This window comes from Pempheris klunzingeri, chromosome 9 (genome assembly GCF_042242105.1).
Source record: "Pempheris klunzingeri isolate RE-2024b chromosome 9, fPemKlu1.hap1, whole genome shotgun sequence".
Taxonomy (NCBI): domain Eukaryota; kingdom Metazoa; phylum Chordata; class Actinopteri; order Acropomatiformes; family Pempheridae; genus Pempheris; species Pempheris klunzingeri.
Genome location: NC_092020.1, coordinates 5,300,354 through 5,314,717, shown reverse-complemented (window position 1 = coordinate 5,314,717; position 14,364 = coordinate 5,300,354). Strand labels below are relative to the sequence as shown.

At 41.2% G+C, this 14,364-nt stretch overlaps 1 protein-coding gene across 1 annotated transcript; it reads right to left on the bottom strand.

Annotated features, from left to right (window-relative positions):
* Window positions 1-7,379: 7,379 nt before the first annotated feature.
* On the bottom strand, window positions 7,380-8,743 carry cysltr1 (cysteinyl leukotriene receptor 1). Its single transcript, XM_070836872.1, has one exon. The coding sequence runs from the start codon at window positions 8,730-8,732 to the stop codon at window positions 7,692-7,694; it is 1,041 nt and encodes a 346-aa protein (XP_070692973.1). The 5' UTR covers window positions 8,733-8,743; the 3' UTR covers window positions 7,380-7,691.
* Between the last annotated feature and the right edge of the window lie 5,621 nt (window positions 8,744-14,364).

Sequence of the window (14,364 nt, the reverse complement as noted above, 5' to 3'; positions counted from 1 at the left end):
TCAATGGTGATTGTTCAGTTTTAAGATATATTGGAGGATTAGATGCTTTTATATGGCTTCAAAATCCACACTTGGCTCCCCAGACCCTTTTTAATTAGATAAAATGGACGCTTTTGTGGGACAAGGATGACATGCTGTCGTTATAAATTATGAATCTGCTGACAATTCATAAGAATTCACAAACTAAAAGACAACAAGACAATCATTTATTCAAATGACTTGTTGGAGTGGGAATATAAAGAAGACAAATCAAATTGTGTTTTCTAATGTTTACAGTTTTATTTTCCACCATGTGGCAGGAGTTTTCAGGGCCAACCCTTGACTTTACTCCCTCAGGGGCTAATATTTGTTTACAGTGGTCTGTTTGGTCTGGATAAACTGTGACAGCCTGCTCAGACACTATACATATGTACGGCCCTTAACCAATTCATCATGGGACAAAAAGAGCCTTCAAACTACCAACAGCCCAATACATTTAACCGCAGACTGCGAGGAATGTATGGGAGACTGAAAAACTGACTGATTCTGAATGGGGTTTCACCAGAATGACCCAGTTTCCCTGCACGTCACGGTGCTTGTTACAGTATGTTAGTGAACGCTCCCCTCTCTTCAGTTTCCATGCTCAGTGCTCCAGTAAACCTCTAAATCCTCTTTTTTTCACCTCATTGATTTACAAAGACGTTTTCTGCCCCTGTTGTCTGAGGAAGACTCAGCCTGAGAGCCGCAACGCAGTTGTTTCATTGACCCTGAACAAAGAGCTTTCTGTTCCACAAACTCAAGTTTTTGCCAAACATGCAGTTTTGGCATTAAATTCATCTCCTACTGCGGATCTGGTATCTGGAGAGATAAACACCACAGCTGTGGACTTGTTAAGTTTGAACCGACTAAGATTACATTGGCTTAGATGGCTAAATTATGGCAGAAATGACTGACACGTGGTGAAAGAGGCAAAGTCTTTTATTTATAAGACATCTGCAAGTCAACGACCCTCTTGGTCTGTAGAAAGTTTCTTGTGTTCGAATACACTGAACTAGATTTTGGCTCGGTGGAGCACTGGAGCTGCTACAGACGTGCTGTAGAGCTTCAGCTCTCCAGAGGGATGTTGTTCATTTTGATTAGAGCTGAAGAAAAGCTTTCGCAAGTTACGCCTCTGCCAAGATGTTTGAGAAGAGGAGTGACAACTGTGGCTGCTGTTATGAACAGCTGCACTATAACCACATGGGAGAGTATATTGGCATCTTTAATAGATTAGAAATCGAGTTGTGAAGAAAAATGAATATATGAGTATGCTTTATACACTATATTATAACATTAGCCGGATACAGGCTAAAGAGTTCAGCAGATTAATTAAGGACAGAAATTATTGTTATGGCAGAGAACAATGTGCTAGATTGTGTAACATATTTCCAGGATTTATTGTGGGATTGTCTTGCTTTTGCACATCAGTAAATACATTTTGAAAATCTTCATGCTCTTTGTATTTATAGTCTAAAACTTGCAAGATTATTTGATAAAAAAAAAACACGTTCTCATTTTAAAAATGCGAGAAAAATTGCAGCTTTTGCAAATGCCAGAGGGCTTGATATGATTTGGAGAAGTGATGGAATGATAAAGTTTCAGAAAACAAGCAAACTGAGGGGCCTTTCTCTCTGTGTGCGTCACAGTGTGCAGATAAAAATACACTGGTGGCCAAAAATACTTTCAATGAAATACACGATCACTCGTTGACACCATTTCACCGTTCGGAAACTTCCTGTTAGAGCAGCGACAAACTCTAGAAGCAGGATGAGTACGTTTGGGATAAAACAATGGGGACACACAGCCGGTGAGGTCGGCGGCACATGATGTGATAGACCGAGCCGTCTGAGAGGTGTTATTGTGATAGTCTGAGGTGCTTTGACGCCTGCGGCTCTTCAGACTCTTAACTGCTATTATCCCGTCTGTGAGTTGATTGTCTATCTCACTTCCCCTCAGTGTGAATGATCAGCACCCATCAGCTTGGCCTTTAACCTTGGACCCTAACAGTAAAGAACAAAATTGCAATCTGCATGTGGCCTTTTTAATTGGTGACTCTAAATTGCCCGTAGGTGTGAATGTGAGTGTGAGTGGTTGTCTGTCTCTATGTGACCAGTCCAGTCCTCCCGCCTCTCAAGCCTTAATATTATGAATTGTACCTGTTTCATTTTCTTTTTGCAATAATAGTGTCATTATTGACACTTCCCTACTTCCATGTCAATAAAGCAACTGTATTTAAGCACTTGCGTCTCATGCCGCACCTTGAGTGGGGATGGTATGATTTAATTTTTGCAGCTCTTCTAGACTTTTCAAATGTTATCGAACCCCATCGATCAACTTCTGATATTGAAACGAGTCATCTCAGGAGAACATAGATCCACCATTTTACAGCCCCTGCTTTTATCATGATTGTGTGTGGGAATAATGCTTTTTGGGGCCCGGTGGCATCACATGACGGACACCATTTTTGTAATTACATGGTTTGGCCACTATGTCAAATCTGCTTCAAAGTCAGGCACACTTCCTGGGGGCTTGGTATTAATGGTTAGTGCCTGCGGCCATTTTGATTCAGTTCAGTTCAGTTTTGTTAATAATAATTTTCAGTGTCTTCCAGATTTTGTGTTCAAAAGTAACAATTTTGGGAGAATGTAGGCCAGCCAAGTCAGACCTAAGTGGGTCAAGGTTTTATAATATCCAATTGATCACCCGAACATGAGTTTTCTCCTCGCAGTGTTTCTATTATTAATAACTTACCCTGAGCGCTGCTCTATTTTTTGAGCCGCCTGCCCGAACCCTTGATATTTTCTAGTAGGCTTCGCTATAGAAACACAGGCTGGAAGGCTAGGTTTACTGATATAAGGGGTTACAGGGCTTCGCATTTAATTCCCTTGTGGCAGGTGGCTCAGCGGTTGCCCTGGAGCCGGGGCGTCATGTTTTAACCCTCGTCTGGGCCTCGTCCTGACTGGATGCCTCTGTCCCCACCTCCCACCTCCACCTGTATTACGTGCTTCATGGCCTGCTCTGAGGGCCTGATGGATATTACATGTGGGTACGCTCAACATGGTGTCGCTGAACTTTAATCAAAGTGCGGTGCGATGGCTTCAGCCTGGTTCTCCTCCGTGCGTCTCCCAGTACTTGACTGTCTTCTTTCCTCTGGGGGAGATGAGGGCTTCATTGTTTAGTCTCCTCTGTTGCTTCATGCTTTGATCTTCTCAGTTCAGTTCTATTTTGCAACACAAAAGGACCTTGAGGCCACTGGACCTCAATCAGAGGCCCAGGACAGCATTTTCTTAGCTCATGTCTCATGACTGAGGAATCACAATGACAAGCAGAGAGGGGACTTCACAAGAAACTGCTTAATCAGCCATCAATCACACAAATCATGCAATGAAGCATCTTACATCCCCACAGTAGAGAAGGTAGCAATTGTACAAATAAGCCGTCTTTCACAGCAACAAACTTAAAGCTCCTGGAGCTACTGTAATAACGGTGTGAACAGCAAAACTAATGACCGTGTACCAAATCACATGTGTAATGATTTAGAACACAATTTAACTAAGATTTTATGTTGATAAACACATTCAACTCTATCATCAACTCCATCAACTCCTCCTCACGGATACTTTTAAGTAAAAGTTACATAAGCTGACGAGTTTAAGGTGACAGGTGAATGTGTTGCAGCAGGTTGAGCCCAGCGCTTCATTCAGGACCTGTAGTGAGCGTTGGAATAATGTGATGTGACATCAATAAACTGCACAAGGCAGGGTTATGTTTACTGTCCTAACTAACCTCTGATTAGCTTTACTTATCAACAAGGTGGGGGCGGCCAATTTGTGTGTGTGGCAAATCAAGTCTGGTGGCGCCAAGCCTCAAGTTTGTAGGAGAGTTTGACCGCAGGCCAGCTGCAATTTCCCTGTCTCCCCTGTTTCCTTTGAAGAGAAAATTGTTTCTGGAAAAAATAGTTTCACTGAAGACTCAAATAGTATTCATGTGTAAAGCTGCTCTAATCAGTAATTTCATAAAAACAGCTGATGACTACGCATAATGTGAAAGGTGTCACTCATACTAATCTTTCAGCTCCTTGTTTTGGTTTTATGGTCAGCAATTTTAATGTTTTGGTTCAGCAGGCATCTGTTTTCAGTGAAAAGGCCACTGTACACTTCCTGCACAGCATCACACAGCAGGCAGACACAGTTAGCAACTAGCTGATGAACACAGTGGAGCATTTAGCGGCTAAAGACACAGATATTTCAGTTGTTGATAGAGACGAAAACCAGAGCTAAAAGGTGAATGAATAGTAAACTTAAATTTGATGGGTCGCTGGACGTGCGACGCCAGATAAAGTCGAATGTTCCTTTGTCTCATTGGGATGTGTTTGCTAACAGATCTTGTTATTGTAACATAACTCTATACATTTGTCAGTGCTCTGTTTACATCTTGTTGTGCTGCTCACAAGTGGCTAAAAAAATCAATTCATGCACATTTAAGGAAAGAGTGAACCACTCGGGATATATCGTATGCTTATTAAATGGGCATTCCTCTGATTTTATGTCAAAGTCAAATTACTAGTCATGGGGAATAGTGCACTACCTGTCACACATGATTTCTTCTTTGGCTCTAGAGATGCTGAAGTCTGAAGCAACCCAAGAGGCGTCACTTGAGTTAATCTTGGCTTGGGTTTAGAGGTTATATCCATTTTGAAAGACGTGGCTGTTTATCAGAAAGGGAGAATATTGAAAGAAAGACGAAAATCAAGTAGCATCATGGGAAATATACGATCCAAATTCTTAAGTGCTTGACACAAGGAGAGTAAAAGTGAATATATCTCAGCCATGGAAGTACAACATTAACTCGAGAGAGAGGGGCTGTGTGTATGTGTGTACAATAACAGCAGCTCTCCTGCAGAGCTCCTCTCTGCACTCACATGGTGGGCATTACCACATGCTGCAAAACTGCGTCTGTTCCCCCGAAGGCAAACAAGTTTTATTCTTAACCTTTCCGAAAAACGAATCAATGCACTAAACCTGGAATGCAGATGAAAGACATAAAACGATGATTGCAATGCAATGGGGTGCACTGTTATCCATAATGTCTTTAGAGCCAATTTAGCAGGGACTTTCCTTACTTCCTATATGGCGAGCATCTGCGCCGTGAGGTACACTAACACTGCAAACACAGGGTCCCATCTCTAAGATAGCCCAGCACTGCAGACTGAAACAAGCATCTTTTTGTGCAAATGGAGGAGGCAGCCAATCATGTGCTTGATATAATCTGTTTATGAAGTAGTAATACAGTGGCCTTCTATGTTCTAATCAGCAGAGGCGGCCTCAGCTGTCTGGTCTCTCAGTGTTGTTATGTATTTGTGATTAACTTTAAAGCTAAATTTATGGCGGATTTTTGTGGCTCTAAAGAGGAACGAGGATATGCTGAAAATGGCAATCTGACATGTTGTATAGCTTCAGGTAACAAGTTTATATATACAAAAACAGTTTTATGATGTGCATTGGGCATAAGTTGAGTTTGTTTAAGTGCACCGCTGCTCCTTGACGTGCTGCCCTACAGGCAAAAACAGCAACTCATTGTTTTCTTGTCTTCATGATATAGAGAGAAATGATAGAAAAGCAGAGGTCAATAAAAGAAAATGATCAGCACTGAATCCGATAGAGAGGGACTGGAACAATAAGTGTGCTGGTGCGACATCCAGTGGACAGAGGCTGTAAGTCTTCATGCACTGTGGTGGATTTCTACGACAGTGAGGATTACATGTGATGACACTGAAATATCGGATAATTTATTTATGCAGTTATCACACACGACATGAAATACAGCAGCATGTTTTCAGGTGCTTCAAGGAATAGGTTGAAATTTTGCAAATTACACTTATTTGCTTTCCTGTTAGAGGGTTAGATGAGAAGACTGATGTCACTCCCTGTAGCTAGCCTACAACCAACAGCCGGTTAGCTTATCTTAGCATGAAGACTGGAAACAAGTAAATAAACCAACAATTATGCAGATTACAAGTTATATTTGTTAATTTGTGAGCTTTAGAGATGTTTGCAGGCAGAATGCATTGCATTTTGTTATTGTTGGACAGTTTCCGCTACGCTTAACCTTCAGCCAGCTGTAGTTTCGTATTTACAGATATGGGGGTGATACAGATCTTCTCATCAAACCCTTAGCAAGATTGCAAATAAGATGATAAAATAAAATAAATAAAATGCTCAGCTTTTGCTTTGAAGGTAAACTTCCAAACCCCAGAATGCCCTTCCAGCTCATTGTTGATTGAAACAGAGTACAGTGTATAAGATCAGGGTTTTTAAGGTGTTAAAAAAGTTTGAAAAAACATCACAGAATCATTATTATTTACAAAAAATGCACAGCAATGGTAAAAAAAAATCAGTAGCAGTAAATCAATAATATGAAATATGAATGCAAACTGAATAATGTCTGGGTGGCTGGGGGGTTGCGTAATTACATAGAGAAACCGAAAATGCTTGCAACAATTTTTTTTAAATGCTGTTACCCGAGGTCACGAGGTAATTATCTCTGTAAAACAAGCTTCACCATCTCGACATAATGAGATAACCAACTGGTTATCACAAAAAAACAAAAGGTCATTTCCTCTTATTATTTATAATGGCTATCAGAGATCTGGAGCCCTGTTTTCTGCTTACAAGGGCATTATGGCCATTACAATATTAACACAGTCACATCAATGCTAAAAATAACAGTGACACAATAAGGCACAATAATAACAATAATGGTCCTGACAAGTAAAGGTCTACAATAATCAGCAGAGTTTAGCCCTTCTTCATAAACATTCATATGCAACAAAACTCAAGTTTCTTGAAAACAATCGAGATAAAAAGACTCATTACAACATTATCTACAATATATGTATGATACACTGTGTTTTAATGTATTTATGTTTGTAACTCCACAGTATGAGTAACCTTTGGGACATAATAAGCTACTGGTTACTGTCATCGTAATGCAGAACGACACTTAAACATTGAATAGTATGCTCTCTTAAATAATAAAAATCACTTGGAATGGAAACAGTAAATTGAAGGTACACTGTGTAGGATTTAGGGGCATCTATTGGAAGAAATGTCATATAATATTCATAATTATGTTATTAATTATATTAATCATTAATTATATAATTATGAAGTTCCACCATGAAGTCCACCATGTTTCTACGGTGGCCCTGTCACATTTGTACCGTTTTTAAGTGAATTTCGTGGCGTGAATGCATCGCTTGCTAGATGAAGAGAAAGGGACAAGAGGAATGCCATTTTGTTAGAGAACCCAATTTTTTTAACAAATGGAGGATCATACTTATAGTTTGACACAAGTAAAAGCAATGGAGTGTGGATCCTCATCAGCCACCGTAGCTTCTCCTACATGCTTGGAAAGGGAGGGGTGAGCAGAGGAGCATTTGGTTGGTTGCAACCTGTAACCTCACTGCAAGATGCCACCAAATGTTACACGGTGCACCGTTAAATGTTTAATTTTTCTGTTCATGAGTAAACCAGCCCTCAATTGTTAAAACTTTTTCTGCCTTTCATCATTTTCTAATGTTTTTCTGAACTCTTTCCCTTCTTGTTAATACGAGCACAACATGACGAGACATCCTAAGCTGCTTGTTTGATGACCTTCCTGCCGGGTGTAAATTAACTGGCCTTCAGCTGGTGGTTTTCCCCGGACTCCAAGCTTGTGGCAGGCTTCAGTCTGGCTGTGCGGTGCAGGGTGCTGCCCATCACCGAGTTGCGCAGGGAGGACAGGCGATTGCGGAATCCCTCCCCAGAGAAGAAATAAAGCAGTGGATCAAAGCATGAATTGGCAGCAGCCAGGCAGAGTGTCACAACGACAGACTTCTGCATGGCAATCCGCTCTGAGCAGGTGGTGTCAGTCCGGGACAGGAAGTTCAGATGGATGGTACGTTGCACATGGTATGGCATGAAGCTGATCAGGAATGTGAGCAGGACGATGGCGATCATTCGGATGGCTTTGGTGCCTGCGCCCTTCTGGCGTCGGGCAGCATTGATGCGGGACAGCAGGGTGCGGATTATGCCAGCGTAGCAGAGCAAAATTACCAGGAAAGGCAGGGCAAAGCCAACTACCAGAGACAAATAGTTCAGCACGACTAGTTTCCTCACACCTTGACCTCTTGGAGGCTCAAAGCACTTGGTTTTATTTGTGATGGGGTCAATATGCTCGCCAGACATCAGGAAGGGTGAGGATGAAAGACAGATAAACACCCAGACACCCACACACACCAGACGAGCGCGGTTCTCTGTCACCAGCCGCATGTTCTGCACAGGGAAGACAATGGCCAAGAAGCGTGTGACAGACATGGCAGCCATGAAGTAGATACTGCAGTAGAGGTTAACGTACAGGGCGTAGGAGCTGATGCGACAGAGGAAATCGCCCAGGTTCCACTGGCCCTTGTTGACATAGTAGAGAACTCGCAGTGGCAGTGTCATGACACAGAGCAGATCAGACGCAGCCAGGTTCAGCATGTAGACATGAAAGGGTGAGGAGTTCTGGTGGTACGTTTTGATCAGCACCGCCAGGGCGAAGCCGTTTCCAACCAGGCCCAACACAGTGATGAAGGAGTAGGATGTGGAGTAAACCTGATTACGGAAATCATCGATGGACGGACACTCAGTAGAGTTGCTCTCTACGCCGTCTGTCAGATTCATTTGTGCCATTTGTGGCCACAACTGCAGCTGCTGAGAGAGAGATGAAATGATGAGGTGTGTCAGAGAAACTGCCTGGGTAAGAAAAAAGGTAAAAGGCACAGGAGGTGATTAAGAAGTAAGCTACATGCTTGTCACATTACCTGCAGCCATTGAAAATACAAAGGTAATTCACAATAAAATGTTCCATGCTTCCCTTTTTAATACAAAATGCATTCAGTGAATATCAGAATATCATGCACTTTGGTGTGAACTTATTTATCTGAGCAGCTCTGATGCACTTTGCATTAAAGAGTTTGCAGTGCTGCTCTACTCTGTCTTTTGATTGAGATGAATATATGAAACATGCTGTGCAAAGGATTGCCTGCTGTACAAACTGACAGTGTTTACATTGCCCAAACACTGGGTGTAACATGTCACACTATTAGCTCATGTTATTACTTGTTATTACTGTCATTTTCCCTTAACGAAACGGAAAACATCTCTTATTTAGTAAAAGTCAAACTTTCAATCTGATAAAATCGAGCACCAGCAAATTTTTCTTACCGCTGAATTCCTGTCTGGTGCCAGAACGATGCAGCCGGTCTGTTGATCTTCTCTCCTGGTTGACTTCCTTGGTGTGTGTCTCCTCCGCCTCTCTGCTTTGTCTGCCAGATGTCAGCAATGGGAGGAAAGCACTGCAGCTTCCTCCTTCAAGTCTCAGTTCTTAAGAAACTTTTCAAAGTAGGACGGTCTTTTTCTGCTACTGTGCAGCCCGGCAGCATCGTACCCAATGACATCATCATGTCAACAGCCACACATTTATGGTAAATGAAAGAGAAAAGGGAGGGTAGAAAAAGAGAGGAGGTGCATCAACTAAGTAAGTCATCATTAATTCTTTTGATTAAAATATGTGCCTGAGTCCTACTCTTACTCTTAATTTTGCAGGTACCTGCAGCCCCCTCTCTGTCGTCAGCTTACCTCCTCTGTGTGTCTTTCCCGCAGGATCAAGTGAGCTGCGAGATAAATGCCTTCTTTTCCTTGTGTCACCTCATTATTCTGTCTCATTTGCTTGTAATTACCTATTCCACCTGTAAATAAGCAAACACTGAACCTGACAATACAGTAGCTGAATGTCTATACTGTGTATACTGGAACCTATTAAGAACATCAGGAGCCTGAAGTCTTTTGCCAGAAGTACCTTTTAACATGTGTTTGCATGGAAAAACAATCACTCTTGACTGATGATTGAGGACTTTTGTTTACTCCACAGCATTTCCTTATGATTCCTATGATTTCCTGTATGATGCTAATGACTGTGTGACTGCGGATACTGCAGTGGAAATGGGCACACTCATTTTTGCAGTTGAAAGGCCTCTGTGGTTGAAAGGCAGGATAATTTATATATAACTCATTTAGTGGTTATGTGTCAGCAAAGACAAATATTCAGCCCCACATGCACCACAGACTCTACATGCTCATAGAACTATTAGTCTATTAGCTTGATAAGAAGAAGAATAATCACGGGGGCATAAAGCTTCAATAGGTAATTTGACCCTTCTGAGAGACATTCAAAGTGCACTTGAGTGATTCCATTCTATGTCCTCTGAATGAGCCAGCTATGGCGTGGAGCTACTTAATTGTTTATTGAACAGTGTTTGGGGTTTTAAAGTTGCCAAGATGGCCGATTACTTATTACTTCAAACATGCAAAGGAAACTGCATGATTAACATGTAAATGAGTCCAAAGAAACCACAGATAAGCAGCAAAGTCAAACATAACCACAGTTCAAAATACTACCTGTCTGCACCTACAGGTGGCAGGAAACAGATGGAGACTGAGTTGGGTGCAGTTTCAACAGCTGCTGTGGTTCATAATTGCAGTGATCTGCAAAATCCAATAATGTGGGTGGGAAGTTGAAATGCTTAATATGTTAAGTGCATCTACCATTCTAATCTCCACAGCCTTGTTTTCTCTCTCACTAAGGGCACACTACTTCCTGTAATGGCACAAATGTAAATCTTAATGTGCAGAGTTGGTCAATATGGATGTTCTTCCTTTAGGGCTGGTCTTGCAACGGGCACTAGCAAGGGACTGTTCTAAGTTGTGAATATATGAGGTGAATAAAGTGAACAAGGCACAACCATCTTCTCTAGCTGGTCACATGTTGCAGTATGATAAAAACCTTAGCCTGGCATCGCCACACTAATTTGTAAATGTCTGCCAGCGAAAAAACATGTCTGGTTCTCCAGCTAGCAAGGAAGATAACAAGTATGTGCCGTTGAAATCAGAGACTGTGGTTTGCTATCTGTTTCTTCTAAACATGAACAATTCCCTGAACTTAATCCCGGCCACTAAGTAACCTTAACTCAATCAATTATCAATCAATCTTTATTCTTATAGCGCCAATTCTTAACAAATGTTATCTCAAGATGCTTTCCATAAAGAGCAAGTCTAAAAGAGAGAGTGATTCAAGAATTAAAAATTAAGGATTCAAGAATCCCTACATGAGCAAGCATCGGGTTTTAGGCAACAGTGGCAGAAATCATTAGTCTTCAGCTGCTGAATGTTCGTCACTAACTGTGTCTGTCTGCTGGTTGGTGCTGGGCAGGTGGTGTATATTGGGTTGTTAGTGCTTTTTCACAACAAACAGCCTTTTGCTGCCACTGGAAATGCAGCTGATGAGGGCGATGAAGAGAAGTGGGTAAGAAAACCTAAGTAATGAGCTAAAACCCTCCTTAGAGCTGAGGGGGAACCAGAGAGTCAGGTGATGATCCAATAGAGGTTCAAGTGGCCCCTTTCACATTCCACTTTTGAGCTGCCGTTGAAATAAAAATATTTTCGTAAAACAGCTTTAATGTACTTGTATTTCGATGGGCTCACTGTAACTGGAGCTTTAGCATAATGCATCTTAATGACAGAGGTGGTGGTTCAGATAACGCTCACACTGTATGAAACATTTTGGAAGGCAGTGACGAACCCCCTGTCGCAAGAACGCTTGTTTACTGGATATAGACAAACTGCATATTTGACCTGGGCCCAGCAGCTGTTAGTTTTGCTGCAGGCCACAGCATCTCTCCTTTCATGGAAGCGAATGTAGCTGTTTCACTTGAGCTAACGCGCCAATTATCAACATAAGATTAATTTAATAATTGATGTGTTTTAACAGATCAAAACACATCTCCCAACACTGTTGGTCTCAACTAACTGGGAAATGCAGCTTATTTTAGTTCATTTATTTGACATTTTCACCATGTTTAAACACACAGATTTATGGAGTTGAAGAAAAGCAGGCTTATTAAAATCCATTGATATCTGGGTGGTCTGCTCACACTGAGATCTATTCTACTTTATTCACCAGGACTTTTGGTTGCTGAGACAGAGCTGGTAATGTGCTGCAGACTGGTATGATTATGTAGGTCACTTTATCTCAGAAATGTATTGCTCACCTCAGCAGTTTATTGGAGAGTTTCACAAAGTAGTGCTCAGCGATAGGAACTTGCTTGGTGGGAAACAAACAACTTATAAAACTGTGGTTTCCTTGCACGTGCAAGAGTGTGTGGTAGATGATGTACAGAGATAACCTTATAGACTATGGATGCTTCGGGTCAGTGGAAACAGCAGTGCAGCTTTCGGGAACCCCCTACTGCACAAAGTAGGCAGTAATATTATGTAGAACAGAATCATAGTTGGTTCATTTTACAAAACAAAATAAAGAATCAAAGCCACTATTCAGTCATGGCATCTTTGGACACTTTGCTTACTGCTATGTAGCGGGTAGAACAAGTACTGAACACGTCACAATTTTTCTCAGTAAATATATTTCTAAAGGTGCTATTGACTTGAAACTTTCACCAGATGTTGGTAACACCCCATGTAATCCACACATCACATCAAACAATACATTTCCATAAAATAAGTTATGTGTAATAATGTGAAATGACACATGAAGAAAGGGAGGTGCAAAAAGGCACGGAAAGCCAAGACACCAGCTGAAATCAATCAGTTATTAGAAAGCAATCCTGCCCCTTGTCAGTGCAAATTAATATCAGCTGGTTCAGGCCCAACTGATACCTATAAAAAGGTGTCTCATTACCAAGGTGTCACACAAGAAACATCTCATGATGGGTAAAACCAAAGAGCTGTCGCAAGACCTTCTTAACCTAATTGTTGCAAAACATACTGATGCCATTGGTTACAGAAGGATTTCTAAACTTCTGTGTGTTCCAGTGAGCACAGTGGGGGCCTTGATCCGAAAGTAGAAAGAACATACTTTCATCATAAACCGGCCACATGCTCCTCGCAAGATTTCTGACAAAGGAGTGAAAAGAATTATCAGAAGAGTTGTCCAAGAGTCAAGGACCACTTGTGGACAAGTAATGCACTCAACCGCCACAAACTGTATGCACGCTCACCACGCATCACTCCATTGCTGAAGAGAAAGCTCGTTTAAAGTTTGCTGCACAGCATTTGGACAAGCCTGTGAAATACTGGGAGAATATAGTCTGGTCAGATGAGACCAAAACTGACCTCTTTGGATGCCATAATACACGCCATGTTTGGAGGACAAATGGCACTGCACATCACCCCAAAAACACCATACCAACAGTGATGTTTGGAGGTGGGAACATCATGGTGTGGGGCTGTTTTTCAGGATATGGTTACTGGCAAACTTCATATAATTGAAGGAAGGATCAATGGAAAAATGGAAGATGAAACGAGGGTGGACATTTCAGCAAGACAATGATCCCAAACACACAGCTAAGGAAACTGAATCTATTTCATGCATGAATTATGACAACCTCAGTCAAGATTTTTTTACTAAGTGTTTCTATTCATTTTTAAGCATGAAAAACAAGGTTTGAACTTTTTTTTTTTCAACCCAAATTTTATAAAGATATTTTTACATGTCCAGTAGTTGAAATATAGCCAGTGATGCATGATGTACAATTGTGTGTATGATGTGGTTAATCATAATTTCCTCCCAATATAAAATCAATACTTGGAAAATTTAGCAATTGCATGACTCCTTAAATGTTACTTGATTTCACCATATTTTTCTTACCTGCAAGGGTTTCTTTTTATAGAAGGTTTGAAAAGAAAGAAATGAGCAACTTAGTGTTTCTGGCTGTCTGTCGACCATCTTGGTTTCACTCTTTTTCTTTCACTTGCAATGGCTTGGCACTGGGTAGCAGTGTATGAGATAATGCAGCAGCATCCACTGTAGTGGCTGATGTGCAACTATGCCATCAAAACTCATGCATATACAAGAAAACAGCTTTTGAATAGCTGTATACTGTAGTGACCTCTATGCATGAAAGGGTTAAAGATTTGAAGACTGTTTGTGTGGAAGAATGGGCCAAAATCACACCTGAGCAATGCATGCGACTAGTTTCTCCATACAGGAGGCGTCTTGAAGCTGTCATTACCGACAAAGGCTTTTGTACTAAGTATTAAATAAATTCCAGTAAGCGTGTTCAATGCTTTTTTTCCCTGTGTCATTTCACATTATTACACAGAACTTAATTTATGGACATCTATGGTTTGATTTCTTTGCATGTGTGGATTGCATGGGTTGTTACCAACATCTGGTGAAAATCTCATGTCAATAGCACCTTTAGAAACATATTTACTGAGAAAAATGGTGACGTGTTCCATAGTTATT

What these genes read in the sequence shown, in the direction of transcription:
- cysltr1 (XM_070836872.1), bottom strand. Translation starts at nt 8,732, where the DNA reads ATGGCACAAATGAATCTGACAGACGGCGTAGAGAGCAACTCTACTGAG.